At 37.8% G+C, this 26,321-nt stretch overlaps 1 protein-coding gene across 1 annotated transcript; it reads right to left on the minus strand.

The window, feature by feature from the left end:
- Nucleotides 1-11,350: 11,350 nt before the first annotated feature.
- LOC101163178 (neuronal acetylcholine receptor subunit beta-2-like) lies at nucleotides 11,351-25,483 on the minus strand. The gene is made up of 6 exons (XM_011480076.3): nucleotides 25,136-25,483; nucleotides 19,999-20,144; nucleotides 18,942-18,986; nucleotides 18,406-18,515; nucleotides 14,609-15,593; nucleotides 11,351-12,730 (listed from the first exon to the last, which is right to left on the minus strand). The coding sequence occupies exons 1-6, from the start codon at nucleotides 25,185-25,187 to the stop codon at nucleotides 12,575-12,577; spliced, it is 1,494 nt and encodes a 497-aa protein (XP_011478378.1). The 5' UTR covers nucleotides 25,188-25,483; the 3' UTR covers nucleotides 11,351-12,574.
- Between the last annotated feature and the right edge of the window lie 838 nt (nucleotides 25,484-26,321).

The following is a 26,321-nucleotide window of genomic DNA, read 5'->3' on the forward strand; positions in this document are numbered from 1 at the left end:
TCCTGTGGCAAGCGCCCTCCTACAGGGGCCAAACTTAGCAACCTGACTCACAGTGAGTCAGGGGTGATAAGTTGGGAATAATGACATGATATTTTGACGTTTTTAAAAGTGGCTCCTGGACTGTCAACGCTATTTTCTGGAATCACAGGCTTTAGAAAACAATTTCCTGAAAAAAGGAAAGATTAAAAAAAAACTTCAACTCAAAGATCTTTTCAACAGAAATCACACCTGCACCTGCACACAGAGGAAGAGCTCTTGTTTTTAGTAGTGAGCTGCAAATGACCTATTTAGACACTTAATTGATTTTTCCACATAATAACGCAGGCTGCTTAAAGCATTAGCTGCTCCATAATAGAGTTGAGGGCTGCAGAGTAACCCCAGTCCAAATAACTGCACCGCAGCATTGCATGGAATTACTGTTAATATATTGTGGAGGATCCAAACTCAGTCGGAGTAATTCCTTGCAAAACGACACAGCATCAAACAACACAATGAAATTGCTCAATCACCTACAACTTTATTTGTCTCAAATGTATTTGATGTCTGATATAAAATTAAAAGAATTTTATTGCAACAAAATAAACTGTTCAATTACAAGCTAGTTGGGGGTCGCACTTAACACTTTATAGAAAAGTTTTTACAGGTATCCACAGGTATGTCTAAGTGTGTCTGCATAATTTAATTTTGTTTTGTTTGTTTGTTTGTTTGAAGTAAGATGGGTCACCTACCAGCAGGGAGTTCTGTTTAGTTTTTTTATTTTTAAAGGGGCCTTGCTTGCAGGACACCGGCAGGTTAAAATCCAGAACAGTACAGTACATAGGAAACAACAGCCTTCAATTTTATGTCGTTGGGGAGGTAAGTCAAGTGGAAGATTGATTGGGGCTTGCAGTAAAACAACGGCTGTGAGACTATGAAAGAAAAAAGGAGAGAATGAAAGCTGGGCACAATGCAGATGAGTGAGATGGATGCCGACAGGGTGTTAGCAGTCAAGTTGAAGTCACATGGTCAGTTTGTGTGCACAAAAATGGACATCTAATGAAAAGAGGGGAAAGGCGGAGGAAGTTTTCAGTGTGCGTCAGTGTGAAAAAGCCAGTCATTCTGCTCACAGAAACATGTAATAACAGAGAAAAAAGCCCAGGAGTCTTCAATCCTCCAGTCTGGAATGAAATGAAAAACTAGATTTTTATTTGTTTTTGTTCAGTCATTTTAATATACCTTTTTTAATCGTATCTCTTTCACTGCTTCTTAAAACCATAAGTACATTTCTTATAAAATGCAAAAAAGTGGGGAAAAAACATTTTTCTTTAAAGCCCTCCTCCAATAAAAATCATGTTTTTGGCGTTTTTAACACGTTCTTGTGGCATTTTTCTCACAAAGGAGGATATATATAAAGAGATTAAGATAAAAATGACATTTCTGAGTATTTTTTTTTTATTCAAATCCTTGTGAATCAGGTGCACACGGAAAAATGCTGTTGGAAAAAACCTGTAGCTTTGACATAGGTGCTACAGTCGGCGGGTCACAGGCTCCCTGCTCTACTCCATTCCGATGCATCCACTTGTAGACAAATAGATCCACGTACGCCTTCTTTTTCCTTAGCTGAGCTGGCATCTGGCTCAAACTGTATGGCTGGTTAGCTCTGATATTGATTCCCATATTTGTTGCACCGGTAATATTAGGTTGGGGTTGTAAGCTAGTGGGAGAGAATGTAAACAAAGAAATTATGGGAAGTGAAGGTGGGCTTACTCTGCGTTAACAGTCCCCCCCCACAATCCAGAGGTGAATTTTTAATAAACTCCTGTTGCAAAAAGTACCGGTAAGTCCAAGAAAACAACACATTATTTGATTTTGCCCAAAAGCAGCATAAACATAATGAAAAGACCACTGGGAAGGCTTTTGCAGTTGACCAAATGATGATTGGAGTGGGACTTACATTTTTTTTCTGCTTTCCCAACTTTCACAACATACCTGCCTAAGATCTGATTTGCTGAATAGCGCTTCTTCTTATCCTTTGCTACCTAATGTTTGCGATTTATTTCATTCAAGAATTTCAGTCCAGTTCATAAAACTTGACGACAAAAAAGTAGGAGTCGCTCCAGACTCAATGATTTGCAGGGGTCATAAACACTTCAGCCTGTGTCAGTCAAAACTTAAAGAAACAGCAGTAATGCTTCTCTATAAACCGTCAAATGGTGTTTTAAGAGACAATAATCCTGATCTACAGTGAACCGCTGTGCTGTAAAACAATACATCCAGGGAATCTGGGAAACGTCTCTCACTTCTGTGAAATGGCATTGACTTTATCACTCTACTTCGAGTCGTATAAATCTAATGCAAAATACAGTAAACCCCTTTTTTGCACCTGACAGAAATGCATCAACACAGACAAATAGTTCCCGTCATTTTCTCAAATATTTTTTGCGTCTCTGTGTGTTCTGGGGTTTAACTTTATTCATTTATTTTTTTTTTGGCACATTGTAGCATACATGTAAAAACATTGCTCTGGATCCTGCAGAGAAACACAGTCAGAATGACTATTAAAGAAAGCAGCAGATACAGAAACTAATCAGGTTCACATGAGGACATGTTCTCCTCTTCATGTCACAAACAGTTGACTACTGTTTGGGCGCAGCTGAAAGCCAAGGTGACACCACAACCCTGTTTACCTCCAAAATAGTATGCAAACATGAAGTAATCGTTTTATGGCTTTAGTGATCTTTTCGGGATTCTATTCGTTCTTTTTCAGAGTTTAAGAGACTTCCACCCAGAGCTGCAGACGGATCACTGAAGAACCAAATTCATGCCTCAAGTGACATCTTCTTCCATGCCAATCTGGACTTCCAATCAAATTCCATTAAAACTGATCTTCAGTGGCAGTTTTGTAAACATTGGATGTGATGTGGTCTGTTTAATTACAGAAAAATTACATTTTTTTTAACAGAACAGATCACAATAACAGATTTATTCATTTGTGCATGAGCAATATCATGTTTTCTGGAGAGAAAAAAAACTGGATCTGTCTTGAGAAATAAAAACAGAAGTCACATTCAGCCAAAAGGAAAAGGACAAAAGCATCACAGTGTGTGTCAGACGGGACTGTCCTGCCTCATCCACATCAACCTCTCACACATTTTCCTTCCTCTTGGCTGAATGTCTCTTTTATACCATGCCAACCTCAACTGTGCCTTTTTTCATTTACACGTGTCTCAAGCTCAGCCTCAGTTCTCTTTTCGTTCCAGTCTCTAGCTGAATGTCTGCAAATGTCTCATATGAAGCCATAATTATAGCACAGTCTCAATTGTTGGCACAGGGCGGATGATAATGCGATTATATACACTTGTTTCCTGCTATGAAAAGTGAAAATGCTAGAAAGGCTGTTTGCAGGAGATCACACAGTAAGTAAACCTCGAGGCAGCACAGAGAGCTGTTAGCAGAGATTAAACCTGAATGACATTAGAGAAGACAGCTCAAGTGGGTTTCATCTTACAGTCCCGCAAGCAGGTTATTGCTCTGCTTCATTACGGGATGTGATGTCCACATATAAACAACTTGCAAACTAGCTTTTGCTGATGATGACATCCTTTTTTAGGCAGTTTTAGCAATAACTTCCCCGACCCTGCTGATTGCATTTTTACCATGTTTGTACCTGCAGTGGGATTCTATATAAATCCGCAAAGATTAGGTGTCTTTCAGCAACAATTTTTTTGTCACTCCTCGATCAAATGTAATATTCATGCTCAGCTTTTCTCATTGTTGATAATTGCAGCAGCAGGCTTTGTGTTTTGACCTAATTAGAAAATAAATCATCTCCTGCAGGAAAAATAGAAAGTTTTAATTGGGATGATCCAGTGTTAAAAAAAAATAACAGTTCAGATTATTGTTTGCACAGATTAGGGACATATTGATGAGAGTCTGGCAAATAAAAATATTGTGCTTTCATGGGGTTGAGCCAGCACACCAGACGCCTCAGTACTGATGTGCAAAAGGAAAATAATAAAACATCCAACTATCATTAAATGTGTCCATCACTGCTCAAAAAAAGATTCATGAGGAAGTATTAGAAGTTGGTTTCATCCATTTTTACTTAAAGGAGAGAATTTGTTCTGCTGGATAAGAACAGTCTTAACCTCTTATCAAAGTGGCTGATATTTTCAAGACCTTAGAATAATTTGTTTAGTTAGCACATCTTGTTTTCACAAAAATAATTACATTTTAATATCACTTTGCTTCAATATTTCTTCACTGTCTCATGATTTGAAAAATGTTCCCCTATCTTAATGTTGTTTGTTTTATAATATCACTTTTGCTAATTTATTTGCAGATTGGTTAGGTGTTAAGAAATCAAGAGGCATTAAGAGATTCTTGGGTAGAAATTTCAACCACATGTAAGATTAAATGAACTCAGTGGGCACTATTGCTGACTGAGGTTTTTATCCATACTAAATATTTTTATTAGAAGGAAATAAGGAAGTAGTATTTCAATTTGATTTGCTCTAGCCCAAGGTTGCTGTCACTTCTGGTTCTGGATGAAAACATAAATAAGAGATCAAATCACAATTTTTGCATCCCATCCAGTGCCTAACCCTATATCTAGGAAAAAGTATTTAGTGTAAATAAATATTTTATTACTTGTTTATAAAGTTTCAGCTTAGTGCTCCCATTGTACGGTGGCCTTGAAGTGTAAATCACATCAACAAATCACTCATCACAAAAACACATTACAGATCACAATGAAAAATAAAAATAAAAATACAAAAAAAAAATAAACATAACATTTTAAACCAAAACAAAATTACATGAAAAACCATTACAAGAAAAGCCACTGGTTGTCTTAAGACTGCTAAACAGTTACAACACAAATGTGTTTTAAATCCAGATTTTTACCACAGTTCAAAATGAACAAATGTCTGAAAGTTAAATGGACATTTTTTTTCAATTAAATTGGTGCAGAAAATGACTTTTATTTAGATACTAATTGTGGATGATATTCTTTTAGCCAGCTACAAAAGATTTCACCACCCTGAAGCAATCATTATATAAAATCACTTTCATTTTTACTTCCTGCAGGTCCAACAGAAAAAAGACAAAATTTTTCTAATCATTTTTTTTGGTTCTGTCCAATATTTATTCACTCTACCATCATATCACTTCAACAGGCCCACTCTAAAAACCTGTTTTTCTCTCCACATTGGTCAAAAATGTCAGTCACGCTCCATTCTATGACCCCACTCAGCCCTCATGCAAACCAGACCTCAATCCCCCCCTCCCATCAACTCATCCTCAGCTTAAATTGATCCTTTCTTATCTTCAGCTCCCATTAACAACATTTTCCTGCTTGTTTCTCTCTTACCAAGTGTCCACTCTAAGCGGTGAGGCTGGTCATGCTGCACTTGATTCCAGCCTTTAGCAAGTCATTAAATCCCTTCACAGCACAAGTCAGAGATATCTGATTAAAGCCAATTGCTGCTAATTAAACTGCTATATTTCTGTGACTACTCTCCCTATGAACTCCATTTTTTTGTCATGAACTCCTGTTTGAGCACATTCCTGTTTTTTTCTCTCCCAAACTAAAATGAATGTAAGAGAATGTGTTGCAACGCAACAACCTTGTTGTTATGCTTTTGTTGATCTTATATTTTATCATGTCCTTGTTCATTTGTGCCATTTTAGGTGAAGCAGCTGCTGCCTGATGAGGTCAATGCAAGACCTTCTCATGTCTGCAAAAGAAGAAAAGCCTCCCAGCTGAGCGTGCCATTACAGACGATGTGCTCCTCAAAGATCCAGGGCATTTCTAATCAGTTTGAAATGTGTTAGAAATACCCTGATTAACAACCGGCCCAATCCCTGTCAGCAGCCTTACAGCAATGTGTCGAAACATCGTCATGCTATTTTCTTTAATTTTTTTTTTAAATCAGATACCTGGTGACATTTCTGGAGCAAGCTGCTGCATGACAAGTTTGTTGATGCAGTCTCATCCCTGTAAGATGTCAATTTTAGTTCTTATCTGACTCTGCAATTCATAAATCTACATGAAATTAAGAATTTCAAGCTTTAGAAGCCTACCTGATGGCAGCAGCCCACTCTGCAGTAAAATCTTCGACCACTAGTGAGCAGCATGCCCTCTGATCAACCAGCACTTCATAAGACCTTTTATTCCTAGTTGGTGAGTTACTCAACAGCCCCAGGCCCAGTTTAAATCCCTGCAAAGTGTTTGGACCACGTCTCTGTGGCTCAGCAGCTCAGAGGAAAAGATTGATAGCAGCCTGACTCAACAGCATGGCAGCAACACATTCTGTAATGCACTAATGTAGTTCATAAATATCGACCACAGAGCTGAAATGGCAGGTATAAATTCCAAAGGGATGTCTTATGGCTGTGATGGAGGACAACAGCCGGCAACGGGAAACAGATGAAACTGCTGACACTCAACAAGAAGTATCCAGGTGCGGGAGTCTGATTATAACATGGGAAAAGAATAGATTTAAAACATGCCAGTGCAAACATGAGATAGGAGCTGATGCTTATCTGATTTGGAAAAGTATTTCTGCCTGCGTGTGTTGATTTATGTGTGTTTCAGTTAAACCTTTCAAGCATCGTCTCAGTTAATTTCTTATGAGAATATGCGTAAAAATTAAAACAATTTAAAATTTTAACAAAAATGTAATCTAAATGTTTTTTTATGCCGATTTTCTTAATATCAGGTAAAAACAATGCAGTGCTCCTTGTTTATGGCAGAGTTTTATCATCTCCGTCATTATTTTTTGCTGCTTCTTTCTGCTCTCTTGCTCCATTCGCCTACTTTTATGTCTTTGGTCACGCTTCCTGACCCCACGAGGAGACCACAAGGTAACCGCTGTTAACAGTACAGCAGCTGTACTACTGTTGTCTGAACAAGAGCTGAGAGTGCAAGACAGTTGTTTTGGAGCACTTGTAAATGGAATGTTAGACATTTTAACTCTAAAATTCGACAAAAGCAATCAAAATCAATAACGAAAAAAACAAAGTAACAATAATGTTCATCCACAGCCTCAAGGCCATGGAATAGGCGAACAAAGTATAGACAAATTAGATTTTTAATTTTATCATTTCTTTTGACAGAATTAATTAAACGGAAATTAGAAATGATTAGTTTTATGTGACTGTACATCATGTTAATATAAGTAAGGACAGAAAAACACCAGAAACATGGTGCAGTCTCATGCATTAAAAGGTTTGACTGATGACTGTATTCAAGATTAAAAACATGTTGTGGAAAAAATGTACCGAAATAAAATATGAAAGAACACAAAAAAGAATCTAAGGAAAGAATGTTCAAACATGTCTGTGATGAAGTACTGTCACAGGTTGCAGAACAGCACCTCAAAAATGGTTTGTCTCTTTTCTCCGAGCCTAGTGGCAGTTTATAGTTTTCACCGGACACACCCAGGCAAACAAATATTCACATTTTAACACAACTTATCATTTCTTTAATTCTAAGGGTGCACACTTAGTTTCAATTGAATCTTACTCACCATCTAAGTTTCCCTCCACAAACTATAGCATTGCACACATCAGCATACATATCATCCACAGGAAACAGGAAATGACGTCAAATTTTAGAATTGTTTGGGTGTTTTGGTTTTTTTTGCTTTGTTTCCCTTTCTGTCTAACTGATTCAAACTTATTTCTGTATTTCATTTGTTGCTATTTTTTTTAAATATCTGTAATTTTGGTGTAATGTTTAGGAATCCTCCAGGCTGCTGCAAGGCATGAATTTCTTCTAAAGAAGTGTGTGGTGAACTGCCCTGTGGGAGGGGGTAAGCTTTTATGAGGGGTGAATTTTTCCCAGTTGGGACAGAGCAGTCTTGGTTGCAGTGGTGGCAACAAGCTATCCCAGAGACAGTTGTATTCTTTCTCTGATATTTTCTTTTTCTTTTGTGAACAATAAAGTCCCATTGTTAGATCTTTGGAGTCTGTTGGCTTGGTCATTTTATTTTCGAGTTTTTTATTTCGTCACTGCTGAGAAAAACCCTGTCACAGTCTCCAGAGAAATTAATTAGAAAAAATGGGTTCCAAGTATAAAAGAAAATATAACAAAATGGAAAAATAAGCTGATTGCGACAAGCCGGGTTAGGCTCCGACAGCCCGTGATCCCAAAAGAGACAAAACGGAAGAAGATGAATGAATTAATGAATGAATTAATAAATAAGGTGTCAGAAGTCAGAGCTGTTTCTCCCCCTCTGGTCATCAGCGGGAAACCTCTCCAGAGTTCTAAACACACTACATCTCCCAACCCCAGCACAGTTTCTAGATGCCCCACACCTGACTCTCATGTGCAATCACTGACAGTACACTTAAGCACTGTACTGAGCGTCATTCAGTGCAAAGTATTGTTTGTGCCACTCTGCCAGCATTACAGAGTGGCATATTCAGACCTGATCTTCTGATTACCTGACCCTATTTTGTCTCCATCTCTGTCTCCATCTCCATCTCCGTCTCCGTCTCCGTCTCTGTCTCCGTTTGCCTGTCACAAGCCCAGATTCTCGCCTGGATCCTGACTACTCTAGTCTCGTCTCTGATGCGCCCATGCTCATTATTTACCCCTGCCTGCCTGACCCTGATTTAGCTTTGTGGACTTTTAGCTAAGCTAATAAACCTTCTACAATTGGAACCAGCTGTCTGCCTGTTTGGTGACACAAGCAAATTACAGAAAGGGCATACGGGTAAAAAAAAAAAAAAAGAGATGGGAAAAAGGTTGAAAAAGAAAAAGAGTTACTACATTAGAGCAACTACGAATAAAGAAATAAACTAAAAACTTCTTTCAAAAATTGTTTTTACGTCCAGCAAAGGTTAAAAAAATGAGCATTTAACCCTAAAGGACAAAAATTAGAGTTTCAAATAGAAACCAGAAATAATTTTAACATTTTTGCAACTTTTAGTGATTTTTGTCTTTTGTCATACCAGCAGACATGGGCAGAGAAGTAAAAAAAATTAATGCTTAACCAGAGTAGCCTTGCTTTAAAATAAATTTTCCGTTCGAATAAAGGAGACTTTGCTGTGGGGTCACCACAGCAAATCACCTTCTACTGATTAGCACGTATTAAGTAATATTTTACATTCAAATGTGAACATTAATAATGTATAAAACCTTTGAAAATAGCCCCAAAAAAAAGTGAAAGTTCTTGTAAAGACTGTAAAAAAAAGAAAAAAGAACGAAGCTAGGGTATAGGTACTGCTACAAAATTATGTTGTGGTCATTTGATTTTTCAAAAAAAATTAGCTGGCACAGAGAATTATGTGAGCATAAGATTTACCTAAAATGATTTGTGTCATTTTTTGATGGTTGAGTAAAGTAGTTTTTTTGGCAAAAACTACAACTTAAAAAAATGAACTTAACTAAGGAAAAATCAACCTGAGGAAGGTCTGACAAAATCTGAAAAGTAGACTGACAGAAAAAAAGCTGATAGTTTCAAGGGAAAATCTAGCCTGACAGGGAAAAACATAATTTTAACACACAAACTAACAAAGAACAAAGATAAAAGTTGAAAAGCTCAAATTGCTTGAAGAAATTTCCTCTACAACCCCATATCATTTTATAGATCATAATAGAATATCTTTTATTTTTACATATTTTTATACATGGTCATTTTCACTGTCTTATATATCGTAAATTTTACTAACTGATGTGAATGTCTTAGTCTGAACTTCATGCTTGAATGACAACAGAAGAAGAGACTGAAGAAAATATAACATCTGCTGCTGATACAGGAGTCAGTAGCAGCAAAAATAATGCAGGATCCGCCAAAACAACCTATGCATCAGTGTCTGGCGGTGACACTGATGTAAGTAAGAGACTAATAATCCCTGACGTACCAAAAGCTTGACTAATCAACGAAATATATTTGAGACTTGATATCTGTTCTTCGGGAGCACTCACTGATCAACAAACACATGGAGTTTAAATTAGAAAAACTCCAATATTCAGCCTCTCTCAGACCACTAATCTCACCAGCCAGCCCCTTCAAACCCTTCGTCCTCCTCACACTCATGCAGCCTCTCTTAATGGAAATTGATGCAAATGTCAAGAATCTAATTTATGTGTAATACAAGGATGAGAGCAAAAATATATATTGCTAAACCCAATTCCAGTTCACTGGCTGTTACTATACAGACAGGATTAAGTCAGTATGTGTGCACATGCACATCCATGTTTGTTCATTCCAACCCCACACTGTGAAGGGATTTGGCTGCTCCTCACACAGTTGTGTGCGGGTTTAGACCTGGTTATGGGTTAAAACAGGTTCACCTCCAAGTCAGTGTTATCTGTGTGCACGCAGACATTGTCTTTTACACAAAACTTAGTTTGCAAAACTAAAATAATTACAGCTTTATGTCACATCTTCATTTAACTCCTTCATCCCATGTCGTTAATTTACAAAGCACCATTTACTCCATGACTTCACTTGATAGGAAAAAACACTGAAGAATATTTTTTCATAAATTGGAAATAAAGTCAGGCATGAGGGGGTTAATTTTGTGTTTAGAAAATGTAAAAAATTATGATGGAAAACTCCACGAGTCAGTGCAACAATCTGAAACTCAGCTTGTATGACTGATGGAAAACTATGTCATTAGTAAAATGTATTATTATGTGTAATTTGGGTTATTATCTTTTTTTAAAAGATGTAATAATGTATCATTTACAATGTTTATCCTGAATGATAAGTGAAATTGTTTACTCTCAGTATATTTTTTGATTAATTTTTTAATGTAAACAGTTTAGCAAATTAAAAAAAACCCATAAACTTTGGTCTAGGAAAAGTTCATTATCCGTGGCATGTACAGAAAAATTGCAAGTGCCATCTGATACCTTCATCATCCTCACGACTTCCTATCAAATAGTAAGGAAGCAAGTAGGATTTATAAACTCTATGTTTGAGGAGGAAGCTGCAGGCCAGTACAGATATGGAAGCATCATATTACAGTTTTTTTGGATTTCTGATGCGTGCACTCATTCACAGATTGTCTCTGGAGTGGTCATATGGCCTCGCTGGCATCTTAACAGAAGGTGAGGTGACGGGCCCTAAGGTTCCTAGACTGTTTGATGAATTTGTGGTCAGCTGGCCCATTTTCACTTCGTACCCGGACAGAGCAAACTGTGGCAGCAAATGCATGTCCCATGAAGACGTTGCTGAATAAATGTTACTTTTTTCCAACATGTCATATATCAAGTATAAATACATGCATCTGCTAGAAGAAATACTAAATCTACAACAGAGGTTGAAAAAGAGCCTGAGCTTTGGTAACATATGTCTATTTTTAAAAAATAAACCAAAAACTGGAGATTAAAGAACTGTTAAAACATTTTGTTGTGATCATTTGTTACTCTCATTTCCGTTTATTAATCCCTCTTTGCGAGATACATAAACCCCACCTCAGTTTTAATTTTAAAGGATAAAACCCACAAAACATAAGTGACTGAGGAGGGGGGAGAAAAAGAAATAGTGTCTTTCAGTCCTCTACTAAATGACAAAACAATTAACAAAGTAACATTTAACCAGGCATTTTTGCTGGTAAACATTAGCAGCAGTGACAGGTGAGTGCAGTTGGCACAGACAAGTTGTCTTACCTAATAAAAAAACACAGTGAAACAATCTGTCTCATCAAATGCATACTAATTGCAAAAAATCTTTTAATGGTTAAATATTATTGCTTGTTGCCTTGGTAATGACTGTAAACTGCTCAAAGCCAGAGCTTTAAATTTACGCAAATGACACAGAGAGCAGCAAACTCCTTTTTGCATTATTATAGCTTCTTCAACAACTTTTTTTTTTTATTTAAATAAAGCTTTTTTCTCAAACTAAACTTGGATATTTTTATTTAAAGAGTCTGTTGCTTCTTGTGCCATTAGTCTCTTCCTAAATATTGTAAACTCTAACTGTATAGATGGAACTGGTGAAGAAAAAGGGCATCCCAGATCCTTTATCTCCACAGAGCTTCTCTAAAAGGCTTTACTGTCAATGTAAGGATCCGATTTTATAGCTTTTTACTGGTTTTAAAATCAGAAACAAACTAGTGTCTTCCTGTCTTTGATGGTTCCAAATAATAAGTCATTTTATTTCCATTACATTTGATCAAGAAACAAAAATGTAGCTATTGTTTGATGTTAGATTTTAAAAAATGAGTGAAAGAAAGAAACTGCTGTTACAAAGATTGACAATAACAGTGTTTGCTCTAACACCTTTTTCTTTTTCACAGTTTGATGCCGTTGGCTGTAGAACTAGTCTTGTCCTCTTGGCCACTGTTCTTTTTAGCTGTTGCCTCTTATTACTGCTTACTCAAGTTTGGCTAACCTTAGCACTCAGGTTTGAGGAAATAAAATATTAGTTTAAACGTGGTGTGGAACAGAGAAAGCAGGAGAAGACGGGTGATGGATGAGGGCAGAATGAAGCTTGAAAAGTCTGGTTTTCCAGTCAAGGTGCAGTGAACAGTGTGTGAAACCTTTCATGTGGCAAAAAATCCCAGAGCTGTGTTTGTTAAGGGAACTAAAGTTCATTTCTCAGTCAGGTTAAAATTTGAGTTTGATGCTCTGGTTTCAGTTATGCTCCAAGTCCTCAACAATGGGGGTGTTGTAGTTCTGAAACAGAGGCTGCACGAAGAGGCCCACTGTCCCAACCACACAAACACAAACAAAGATCCAAAGGAAGAGACGGTCAATCACCATTGCGACGTATTTCCAGTCTTCAATAATCTGCAGAGATGAGAAAATTTGATAAAAGTATAGAGAATTATTATTCGTAAACCGACCGTATACATTAAAACACAATAAAATGTTGCGTAATAGTAACACATTTATCATCAAAACTAGTTTTCACTTTGTCAACAGGTACCTCTTACCATAACGAAGTCCAGATTAGTCTCTGCTAACAAGCTGGCATTGACTTTCTCAAAGGGAAATTTCAGATTACTTCCTTTTCTTTTGTGTAACCCAAAGTAGTCAGTAATCATTTTTTATGCCAGCCGTTTTAGTGGATGATGGTCATCAATGAAACTGAGATTCTGCAGCTGAATTCAGATCTGAGTCTCAGTGACGATTCTGAAGCCTGGTTGCAGTACATTGTAAGGAGTGGCATGTTTTGTTTCTGTTAGAGCAAATTTAATCCCATGATATGCACTTCATATTATTGCTTTCCATGTGTCTTTTCTGCTAAATTTGGGTCTTCTTGAGTTTTCTTAAAGGTAACCTCCACAGTGTTCGGGTAGTCTTTTACTTTGTAACAGTGCAAATTCATTTCGATTTTACATCAATTAGTTAATTAATCTTATTCATGAAAACTAGCTTGTTTTGGACCAGCAGTGAACTAAACATAAAACTTCCAAAATGTGACTGTGTCTGGTGCGACCACATTTATTGATTGGTCTTGTGCACTGCTGCCTGTGTCTCTCTGCTTGGTGCTCATCATCATGGTTAGATCGGGCTGTTAAATCACCAAATGGTTGCTGACCACAGCGCTGACTGAAGCTCACCAACCCCCTCAAGAGATTGGTCTTGTGTGGAGGATAAATCCCAGACACTACACTTCCAGGGAACGCACCTTGAATTGTGAGTTTTATCAGCTTCAGAAAAGATATGATTCAATTTTTACATAAAAACGTCAAATAAAATATTCTGAAAGAAGAAATACTTTGAGAACGATTTACAGCGTAAGGTGAAATGCTGACCTGATCACTGTATAATAATTTGAATTGAATTAAAGAGAACCCCCTCGTCTCAAACAACCACAGAGGCTGCATGTCACCTTCAAGGTACTGCTTTACAACCATGAGAGGACTTTGCGTCAGTAGACCTACATAGCAACTCTAAGCATGTTTGCATTCGTATAATTAATTACAGAGCCATGTGTAACAATTTAATCAGTGAATCAATTGATATTCCTATGAAGCAACCTCATCCATCCGTCTGAGGCAAGTTGTTAATCGAATTAAACTGTACCTTTAAAAAATTGTTCAAAAATCAAATAAATTGATTATTTTGATCCTGGAAAATACCATTTGGATTGAGTTACGGTAGGTTTATTTTACTTTAACATAAAAATGACCAAGTGCATCACAGCGGAAAACACACACATGATGACAGTGAAAAATGATCAAGCCATCATTGCAGTCCAATGTGTGTAAACACTAAACACAATTTAGCAAAGACATGCGGCCATACAGTGTGGTCTATTGTAATAGTAATTAGGTTTAGTTTGTCTTATTTTAATGTGGTTAAACAGCGGGCTTACCTTTATGAAACTAAAATATGAATGAATTCGCTAATAACTTTTGTTTACTTGTTTGTTTGCACACGTTTAATTTACACTTGATTATCTTGCAAGAAATACAAGGAATGTGGAAAACTTCACCTGCACTAATCAGTACCCAGAAATGTATCTATAAGTCGCACTGGTTAAAATTTTGGCTAAAGATGTCCTGAATTGATTTAAGGTCAGTGAATCAACATCCACTATGAATTTGATCAGCAACAAAAAATTATGAGTCGGAAAGTAGGAGTGAATCATTTCCACCCCTAGGAGCCTTTTTTTTATAAACTGGTAAAAACTACTAAACATATAGAACAAATACATACCCCTTCATCATCATCTTCACTCTTCATCTTCTCAGCAATGTAGCGCACCCCATCCACTGCATCCTCCACATCAATGTTGCTCTTAAGAGTCATCCTCCTTCTGAACTCTGTGTTTTCTGACAGGTCACTGATCCTCCAGCCGTAGCGCTTGGCTGAGTCTTCGTTCACAAAGACGGAAGAGGAGGAATCTGCCACTCCGCCTCCAATCCCACCTTCTGCTCCACACAGCTTCTGCTCTGCATACTTCTGCTTCTGGTGCTTTTTCCGAAACCTCTCCCGGATGTTGGAGCTGCCAGGTCTCCGCATGAACAGAAAGGAGGGCAGCTGGTTCAGGAAGACACGCTTCACCCATGGTGGCATGGTGTGTGTGCTGGGAGAGCGATGGTGCACGTTGAGCACGCAAACGCTGGTGACAATAGAGAAGGTGACCAACACCATGGCGAACATCAAGTACTTCCCAATCAGAGGCACTGCTAGAGATGTAGGTGGCACTATCTTTGAGATCAGGAGTAAGAACACAGTCAGGGCCAGAAGAACTGAGATGCAGAGCGTCATCTTCTCACCACAGTCGGATGGGAGATAGAACACCAGAATAGCCAGGGATGTGATGAGGATGCAGGGAATGATCAGATTGATGGTGTAGAACAGAGGTTTCCTCTTAATGATAAAATCATAGGTGATATCCAGGTATCTGATATCGTTCGGATCTTCATTCTTCCTTCCTGGCAGCGACACAATGTCCCACTCACCGCTCGGTTTGAAATCGTCACGTGAGGCGTAATCGCTGAGGAGGATGAGATCGATTTCTGTGTGGTCGTAGGTCCAAGAACGGAACTTGAGGGTGCAGTTTTGCTGATCAAAGGGGAAATCCCTGACTTCAATTTTGCAGGCAGACTTGTAAATAGCAGGTGGAAGCCAGGCCACTTCTCCATTGTTAGATACTACAGCATTGGAGTAAAAAGAAACTTCATAGGTCCCATCAGCACTGCAAACAGATGAAAAGAAAAATTGTAAATGACTTTGATATTATTATTTTTAACATCTTCACAAAAGGATTTTAATTTTGTTAGAAAGTTTAGCCTGATAACAAACCTCACCAGAAAATATTTTCAGAGATTATGACGCACAAATCTCCTATTACAAGTACAAAACCTTTTTACAGACAGACAATATTTTAGCAACAAATCTAAGTTCATATAAGCAACCCCACTGGCTTTTTTTTCTCCTGTAAGTTATTCAGCATCAAAAATTTAGATTTCTTTTTAAAACCGCTCAGGTATGAACACTTTTCTACATTTAGGACTTCTCTGCTTTTTCCATTTTTTCCATTTTTTCCCCATTTAGATGAATAAGTTTAAAATCTTTTAGACATTGTCTAAACTCTGGTTGTTTTCAAGTTCCACAAACTTTTAGTACTACTGGTAGTTTTGGTTTTATTCTCTTTTAAATGATCCTAAAATTAAAGTTTATTTATACTTTTTCTGTGAGAAATCTGCAGATTAACAGAAACTGTTTCAAACAGTGGAATGGGTCAAAAGTTGAATTATTTTTTTCAACACATTAGGAAGGTTTGACCTCAGAGACATCCCAGCAGACCAGTGGCACATTTAACTTCTGCTGAGACCAACTCTTTTTCTTCACTTGTCCATTACTGCAGGTGTTGCATTATTAAATGAGTTCCATCAATTATAAAGTAAGCCAGGAATCAAACAATCTGTAATGTGATGGTTTACAAAAGCTAATTAAAAATAGAGTTACTGCAACTTCTTCCTCTGACTTTTGATTTCCCAGACCAAAAGACATCAAAATCAAAAAGGAGCTTCACCGATTTTGAGTCATCATATTGTTTCAGTTTATCTTAGTTAACCAATTACATGAGTTTTTATTGGCCTTGTGTTTTATTTTGATGGTGATGTCCTGTTTCCTGTTTTTTGTCTGTTTTAGAGAGCATTCATTTATTTACTGAGTTCAGATGTTCTTTGATTTGAAATTGGATCTTCCTGTTAGAGTAACGTTTTAAATGGAGAGCAAATAATTGGGTGTTTTAGAAGGGAGGTTTCTGAACAAGTCAAATTAAAAAGAGGAGTAGGATTTACACTCTCTGTGCTTGTAACAAATATTTGTTTTTCATTTGCTCAAACAAAAAAGATTTTCAATTTAAAAATGCTTTTTCTAATTTAAAATTGAAATGTATATCACATAAAAAGCACCTTTATTTGAAATACTATAGTTTTGACTTTAAATTAAACTCTTAATGGAAAATCTTTACATTATTTACATCAAATTTAATTATTTTAAATTGTAAACAGCAACACTGATTTTCTCATTGAACAACCAAATTCCAGATCTAATTGTCAATTGAGAATTTTGGTGCCTTTTGAACAAAAAGTATTTTTTGTTTAAATTGGGTGTCTATATCAAGTGTGTAAATAAGTACAAAACCCTGGTTCCATTTAACTATACATTTTGTTACTGCATTAATAGTAAATGTTTAAAAAATAATGACTCTTCAAAAAAATAAAAAAGCAAATCAATTCTGGGCTCTGACTTCTTTTATGGTTGACACAAAAGCCCTGCAACTACATAAGAGATTAGCCACTAAGATTTTGAATAAGTCTGTTCTAAGATAACATTTTAATAAGTTTGGATAATATAAAGTTATGTAAAAATCAATTGTAATTAAAAAGTCAAGTGTTTTGCCTCAAGTGGTGATACTGCTGGAAAATATTCTATTTTCTTTCATATTAAGGTCACAGAACCAATGACTATTTTTTGGATTGGTTGGTTCAGTACCCAGAGACTTTGGACGAAGATGTAAACTCTCAGAAGGCCTGTTCACACCGGGACGAATTTCGCCGGCGATTTTCGCCGACGTTTAACGCCTCGTGACTAAACAAAGGGCACCAATGAGAGTGTGCACACCGACGCGAAAAAACGCCACGCGCCAAAGCGTCAAAAAAAAAACGCCTCGGGTTCGTTTTTTTTTTTCGACGCGTCGCGTCGAAATCTATTCGACCAATGAGAATGGCGCTTTTGCACACGTGTCTGGAGCTTCTGAAGTTACAGTAAAACACAACTTGGGGGCGCTCAAACACAAAACTGCCTTGCTGAGCACACATACCAGCGAAGAAGATAGACGCCAAGTAGCGTCAACACTGCCGCAAAGAAATAATGACGGACATTCTAAAATATCCCCGAACCAAGTACCAGTTGGAGCTACTGATGCTTGAAATATTCATGTTTTCTTTGTATTATTCTGACAAGCGCGTAAATACTTGCTCTCTTCTTCTGAGTGAAAAGCGACTTTAAGAATCGTAAAGTTGCGCAGCGCCACCTTGTGTACAGGAGTATTTCTGTTTACATTAAGCGCCATCTAATGTCAGGGAATGAAATTGCATGTTCGCTCGTCTCACCGTCAGCGAAAATCGCCTGGGTGTGAACACAAAAAACGTGGCGAAAAACACTGGCGAATAACGCCTGGCGAATATTCGTCCCGGTGTGTACGGGCCTTCACAAATGCAGTTATTGCAAACAAGGGATCGCAACACTTTGTGAAAGCAAAACATTGTGTACTGCTGGATAGAACCGTTGAATCCAGACAGTTTCAGATAGAGCTGTATGTAGAGGTGGACAGTTCACTCAGCCACCTTCAAAGGTTCTTTTGCACAAACATTCCACTGGTTTTAGTATATCATTACCTTTTTAAATGCTTTTAGTTTTTTATGTGACTGATATTCTCTATCGTGCATATTTTATGCATAAACACAATATTTCTTCACAAAAGAAAGGAAACATACTTGTTATAAAGAACAATATCCGGCAGCCAAATGTGTTGTGATGGGAGACGGATTTTCTTGATTCCATCGTATTCATCAGGATCCCACATTAATCTGTAGTCGTTCCATCCCTGATGCAAAAGAGAACATGTCTAGGAATAGATTTCATTTGAGACCATGCAGACGGGGCAAACAAAAGCTGTATGTGCATTAGAATAACAGGTCCAATATGCAATATATCAAGTCAGAAAATATAAACATGCTAGTTCATCCACGAAGGTTCCAGTTGAGTCAGCTGTCAAATTGTGTTTTTTTACAAAGCCATGCTGCTGTGTTCGCATGGAGCCGACCTCACCAGTGAACCAACTACATATAGTACAAACTGCTCTTCTGCAACAAACTGTGAAGACGTACCAGTGTGTTAGCATGAATTTTTATGTGTTGCAATGACTAATACATACATAATACCATTTGCTTGGCCCCTGCAAGCGGCTGCAGACATAAGTGCACAGACCATTACAAAGAAAAAAGATTTTAAAAAAATACTGAACACAAACCTGAGTGAGCCAACAGTTGGTGGTCATGATCTGCTCCCTTTCATTCTGAAACACAGACAAATATCCCTGCAGGGTTGATACGATGACATGTGGTTCTTTTCAGATGATCTTGTGTGTGCTCACAAACCATTTAAAGTAAAACATGAACATTTGGTCAGTACAGACATGATTATCAGTGTCGGTACAATTATTACAGCTGAGGGAGGTCCTGGTTCAACTCCCAGCTGGGGCCATTCTGTTTGGAGTCTGCATGGTTTGACTGTGCATGACCAGGATTTCTTCAACTGGAAATGCAGGGTTTACCCAGCTTTGACTAAATACAGCTGGGATAGTGTTCGTCGTGCAACAAAGTTTTTCTCAGGCTAAAACACTTTTTTAATCATCAAGACTTCACTAAAAAAATATGTGATTCCTTAATAAACATTGAAGTAAAGAAGGATTTTTTTTAAAACTTCATAAAACATCAAAGCCCTGGCAAGCGTATTTATTACCAGATATTGGTCAAATTAACTCAGAATTACTAAAGAACCTGTCCTTGTGCTCCTACTTTTATTTTTACAACACACTCCACTCTCATTGCTTCCTTTGTAACCAAATTTGGATTTAAAGTAACCCCCTATTGCAAAGAAATGTTTTGTTGGTTGCACAATTCCCTTTTTTTAATGTGAACCCCAGAGAGAACGTTTTCAAACCAATGCTAAAAGCAGGTGCAGAAATATGTGCCCTATATGTAAGATTATAGCATTTCAAGTAAGTTATGAGCGAATGCTATTACTGACAACACAAGATCAGAATACTTTGTCAGTATTCATAATTTCTATTTTGGCTTTATTCCAGCCATTTTTTGGATCGATAGATCAATTAACAAATATGTTTATGTACAGGTGAATGGATGGATGGATGGATGGATGGATGGATGGATGGATGGATGGATGGATGGATGGATGGATGGATGGATGGATGGATGGATGGATGGATGGATGGATGGATGGATGGACGGACGGCAGACAGACGGATGGATGGATGGATTTATGGATTTATTAGTGTACTTCCTCACCACATTAATGAGCTGGGCCAAAGACACTTGGATGTAAATGGTGACCTGCTGGCTGTTGTTGACAGCTGGTCTGATCAGCTTGTTGTACCGTTCCGGTGACAACAGGTGATTTACTAGTCGCTCCTCTACCTCTGCACACGAGGCAGCTGCACACACAAAAATAAGGACATAATCACAAAAGGAAAACTGTCTTGATCATAACTGAGAATAAGACCTTGAGAAAGCTGGGATTCAGTTTCAGTTGTTAACATGTTGATCCCTTTCACTAAATCTGGGTTGAAGTTTGTACTTCAAAGAGCTCCCCCACAATTGTCATTATTCAACTTCATTTGATGTTAATTGGTGTCAAAGTTATTAAAAACATGTAACAGATCCATAACTGGAAACTGACACATAATGTGCAAAAACAATCTAAAATCTTGTGCCATACAGTCACCAATATGTGCTGCTGTGATAAAACATATTATGTAAAGACTTTGCAATAAGAGCAACCGTCCATGGCATCAACATACACGCGATTTTAATTCCTCCATCCTGCAGTGCAACTTTACACAGTACCATAGGGTCACATTTGTCATGGTTTTGAGTTTGTTGTCTTGTTTTTCGTCTTAGTTCTTGTTCTGTCTTGTTTTCTGTTTCCTGTTTTATTTTGAAAGGTCCTGTCTTGTCTTGTTTCTTGAGTTTTACTTCCTTTGGTCCCCATCAGCCCTGATCGTGTCCACCTGTGTCTTGTCTGCCCTGTCTGTATTTAAGTCTTGTCTTTGCCTTCCTCCTGTGCTGGTTCATTACCTCTGTTATGGTGTTCATGTCCTGTCTAGGCCATGGTCCTGTCTCTTGCCTCGTCCACGTTTCATGCCTCGCCAAGTAAGTTTTTGTTTTTGTTTTTGTTTTGTGAACCTGCTCTGCAGCGCTTTTTGTTTGTTTTCTTGTATTAAACCCACTAGTCCCTGATCCTCGTGCCTCCGCCTCTGCTTCTGGGTCCAACCGGCTCTCTAGCCACCCCCCTGCACATGACAACATTGTCACAAACAACACACACACACTAACACCACAGGCCTGATTTCATCCATAATTTACTTCAAACCATAAATGACTGGGTCAGAGAGCTTTTGTTACACCAAACAGTTTGAAATAATCCAATTTAATTCTCAGTTCCGTTATTTGTCCTTTAAACCCCACAATTCCTGCTGGATTATAAGTAATTATATATTATAGGAAATACAACAGAATATTCCTCATTGTATAGTTTTGCCTTGGTCGGGTAGTTAAAGTCTCACTCAGATGTCAGATGTGAATATCTTCTTACTGCAGCAGACACATGGAGTTACTTTTTAATGGGAATATTCCTTGCACTGTTCACATACTGTCCTGGCACATGATGTTCAACTGTCAACTATATTTTTGACACGTGAGAAGCAGCTATTATGAAGAATGAAGGTCTTAAAGTGGGCGGGAGCAGTGGAGACATGCATTCCTCTCACACCATCCGTCTGTAGAAACCCGTGACTGACTGCCCTCCATCTGAAGAGGAGACACAAGCATCTGATCTGAGCAGCTGTGACAGACACTCGGGGGTAAATATTGTCAGACACAATGGCCTGTCTGTCAGGAACAGACACAGACGTGTCACAGGAAAAGGGGACAACAGGAAACACATCACAACAAACCACAACAACATCAAACTGAGGGACAGAACTCCTCCCTGAATAGTGGAATTATCTGATAAAGGAGAATGAATTGAGGATTTGTTCATTTGTATAATGAGATTTAGACATAATACTCGACAACCGCTCTTGGTGTGCACATTTGTTCAAAGCACACAGAGAATTTGGTATACCAGTCTTAAACACACTCACAATTAGCTTCAACTACACAATCAAATCTCTGCTATTTCAAATAAAATGACAGTTTTTTAACAGGTTTGCAACATCATTAGATGTTTAAGAATTTCTGTTTCCCATTCTCTAAGAGAATTTTTATTTCTGGACATTAGGTAATGTCAACTCCTGCAGTTAAAATGAGGAAAAAAGCAAGAGATTGTTGGTTGTATTAGTATTAGTATTAATCCTTCCTTTCACTGCAAAGCAGATTGGCTGATGAGTTTATCAAACATTTACCCAACTACCCAACCAAGACAAAATTAAATTTAAAATTGTTTTTTTTTCCTGCTAATTCTTTGTCACAATCCGTTTTTAGTTTAGTTTTAGTTTTAGTTTTTCTCCCATTTGGTTGAGCAAGCAGTTCAAGGGTTAACCTTGAGATCCAAGCTCTTGTTTGATTCACCTTTTTTATTTCGTAGTCACAGGGCCCCAGGTAATCAGAATTAACTACAGTGGTAATCAAACCCACAATGTGATGTCCTCGAATGTAGACGCCAGTTCTCAAGAGGTCTAACGTCAGAAAGGAGGGTTTGAGGTTGAAACACAATTTTCTTTGGAATTTTCATGTGTCGAATTGGTTTTCTCCTGTGTTTTTTTTTGTCATTAACAGCTTTTTAAATTTGTTTTTTGCCATTAACATTTTACTTTTTGTAACAATATTTCATGAAAGTTGAAATTTAGTTAAATAAAATTAAGATATGCAGCTTGATATACAAGCTGTACATCTTACATACAATCCCAATGTAATCTATGGGGTTTTTGTTTTGTTTTTACATTCATGTGTTGCTCAGTCCCTGCAAAAATAAAAGCCCATTCTATGGTGAGATAAGTCTCTGCTTTTCACTGACTCTTCTCATCCAGACAAGAGTAGGAGCTATCATTGTTGCTTAAAAATGTAAAAGATGCGGCACAAAAATAAACCCATCTCAAAAAGAAAGAGAAGACAGTTGCCGTCATGGAGACGTTGACTCCGCACAGTGATGTAAGCGGGAAGGGTGTTAACTTTGACAGCATTTGTTAAGATGAGTTTAAAACTGGGGGACACTGGAGTGTTGAGTACCTATCAGCAGGTTTCATCACACTCAGCATGCTGCACACACACAGGCACACACAGACACTCCTGTCTGCTTCTGCACTTTCCACACCTCAATAATTCATGGTCACTAAAATAAAAATACCTGCATTTCTGATGCACAGAGGCTCCAACACAATCAGAGATTACTCTACAAGTCTGTCCCGCCCACATAAAATCCACACAGACGTCACGAAAAACCAAAAAAACAACGATGATTCAGATATATTGTTGGTTTGTGTCATCAGATTAGAATAATGACAGCACGGATTCACAGTTTACATCTTGCACATTTGTTTTTAGGATGTTCTATAAAGTGGACCAAAACAAGGTATTCTTCATCTGTCCTTGACCTGAATTCACACAGTGTGTCTTGCCATCCAAGACAAGCTTTATGCCACACAAATGCCTTTAATGTCATGTGACCAAATTCCAACTAGTCACTCAATCTTACACAACATGAACTACTGCCTGACAGATCTGTGATAGACAGATCTGAGGGGAAATGTAAAAATTGATCTTCTTTCTTCACTTCTTGCTCCCCTGTTTGCCCTGCTTCTAGAGACAGTGAATGTCATAAAGAAGCTTTTTTCACTATTTCTGATCTCGCACTGTTAACTTTACATAAAATTGCTGACTGTAAGACCATGCAGCCTTTAATCCGTCCATCCATCCATTCATCCATCCATCCGTCCATCCATTCATCTATCCATACATCCATTCATTCAATCAGTGACACCATGTAAACCTTTTTCTCCCTCAAAAAACTACAAAGTGATAATTAGCCCTGCTGATTGCTGGTACAAACAAACAGCTGCATGTTTCAGCCCACCTGTGTAACTGCAGGAAGATCATAAAAAATAAGTACAGAATGCAAAACGTGGATGTTGTGTTTTCCAGTACTCTCGAATATTTAATGAGTTTACAAAAGCAACAGATGAAAGATGTTACCTAAATAATAAAAGCATCTAACTGGCAAGTGAAACTGTAGGAAGCAAAGAAAATATATACTATAGCAGCAAAGAATTCTGGGAAAAGAAAAGTTAAGCCAAGGGACACTTGCAGAGAATGGAAAGGGGAGACAATTGCCCAGACATGAGGAAAAACAAATCCTATGGTGACGTATTAGGTTTATGTTCTACAGGAACAGCACAGTAAATGTTTGCTTGCAGAGAAAGAAACTGTCATGAACACCTCAGCTGCTGACAGAGCACGGGTGAGTCGTTGAGTTTAAGATAGACCTAAGATAAGATAACTGAGATAGCTCTGTTTAAATACAATTTTGCAAACAAACATCCTATGCTGAACCACTGTCCAGAGCTACTTTGCTTTCAGATATTTTATTATCAAATGACTTCATTTTAGTTTATATCTTATATTTTTTGCTACAGTTTAACTAGAAAATTATTTATATTTGTGTTAATCTATACTATTATTTATCATATAATTCATTATAAATGACACTCAGTAGCTGCACACAATTTTCTGAATATTATCAATCTTTCCTCAACAGCTCTTTCTGCATTTCAGCACCAGGGACAGCTCCTGCAACAAATCACAACTCTTTTGTTTTCAATTTGACAGGAACGAGAAACTCCAACTTCCACCAATCATTCACTGACAAGAACGTCTGCGTCAAACGTCTGGTACTTTCACAAGCATCAAGGTTTCCCATCAGGTGTTTTTTTCAGCGCGGTGGGGGCCACACACAACACCTACAGTACACGACTTTTCATGCACACCGCTGAACAATCTGCAGCGGCTCAATGAGTCATAAATGAAGTTAATGTGTCTGAAGCTTTAAATCAAGTGTAACATTTGCACAAAAACAAATTTGCGTAAAAACCAGCTAATCCTATCACGATTCAGTGGATGCGTTTAAGCAATACGCGGGTTAATTGTGGCGAAGCGAAAATCACGTGCTTAAATAAATGTCTGACGCACGAAAATATAACGACTTACCTCACTGGCCTGCCTGATGGTGCTGTCTAAAGGCAAACTACTAACAAACAATGCCCGAGAATTCAAATATATAGCACTAAATACAACTTATTTGCTGAAAGAGTAATAATTATTCAATTAGAGCGCTTAGGACAAATACAAAGCGGAGCTATGGAAGCTCCGCAGGCACAGCAGGAGTCGTGCGCTCCGTTCCAGAAACGCTTGAAAAGATGAAGCTACTCACTTCCTGCAGTGAGAACCAGGAGAGCCAGTGCTGTTTTCACCGGGACTGCCATCTCTTCCTCCCCGACAGTGCGAAAACTTACAGCAAAAGAAAATCAAGAGTCCCGACTAGTGATGCGCTCTGTGCTCAGTTTGGAAAAATGTCAAGGAAAAATAAATAATAGCTCTCTCGCTGAGGGGGGGGATCTATAGAGAGTCAGTAGTTTAAGCTTGGAGGTATGGAGAGGAGTACAGACAGTTGACTGAGCCGTGAGATGAAGAGGTTGGATGCTTTCTGCTAGAGCGCACCGACTCTGGTCCTGGTTGTGTGAATGCGCGTGTGGAGCTCGGAGTCCTCCTCAGTTCTTTTGGAGCGATGAAAACAAGGCTTCCCGGAGAAATGTGGCTCAAGCAAGACGAAACCCTGCTAAATAAATAAAACCCCAAATTAATTAAAGACTGGGTGTTCTGGTCCTTCCATCGACCCCTCTTGCAAGTGTGGTCCCCAGCCGGGTCAGTTCCAGTCTCTTATCGACGCACTTTGAAAAGTCTGCTTGCTGTCCAGACATGACAGCAGAAAGAACCCCAGGAATGACCAAAGAAATTAATCTTCTAAAAAACGTTTTTTAAGAACCAAAATTTCTTTTGATGAAATTCCCTCTGTGTTTTAACAGCCCCATAGAAAGCAGAGGTAATTAAACTGTCTTTATAAATGACTCAGTGGATATGCTGCTTCAAAAAACTAAAACAGCTGCTTTGACTAAAGATAATCGATGTGCATATTGCAGCACAGCTGCGAATCTGACTAAAATCTCACCCAGACAAAAGATTTGATTCAGTTGTGAATTATGCAGTAGTTAAATCACCAAACTGTTTAAATTTATTTTGGAAAATCATTGCTTGTTCACCTGATAATCTGTCAGGAAATTTTCCTTCAATTGTAACAGTAAGGAGCTCAATAAAGCTGAGCAAATTGAGCCTTGATGAATCCAAGTTTTATTTTGAACAAACATAACATTTCTAAAAATTTAACCAAGCAGAAACAAATAAAAATAATGCTGGCAGACCTTCTCTTGATCTTTCTTTTGTCTAAATTATTTACTTTTCGATGGTACTTTGATTTGGCAAAATAATTTTGCACTTCTTCTCAATTTGGGACCATTAGTCTAGTTGTTTTTATCTCAAACCATTTAATATTCTCATAACCT

This window comes from Oryzias latipes, chromosome 10 (genome assembly GCF_002234675.1).
Source record: "Oryzias latipes chromosome 10, ASM223467v1".
Taxonomy (NCBI): Eukaryota; Metazoa; Chordata; class Actinopteri; order Beloniformes; family Adrianichthyidae; genus Oryzias; species Oryzias latipes.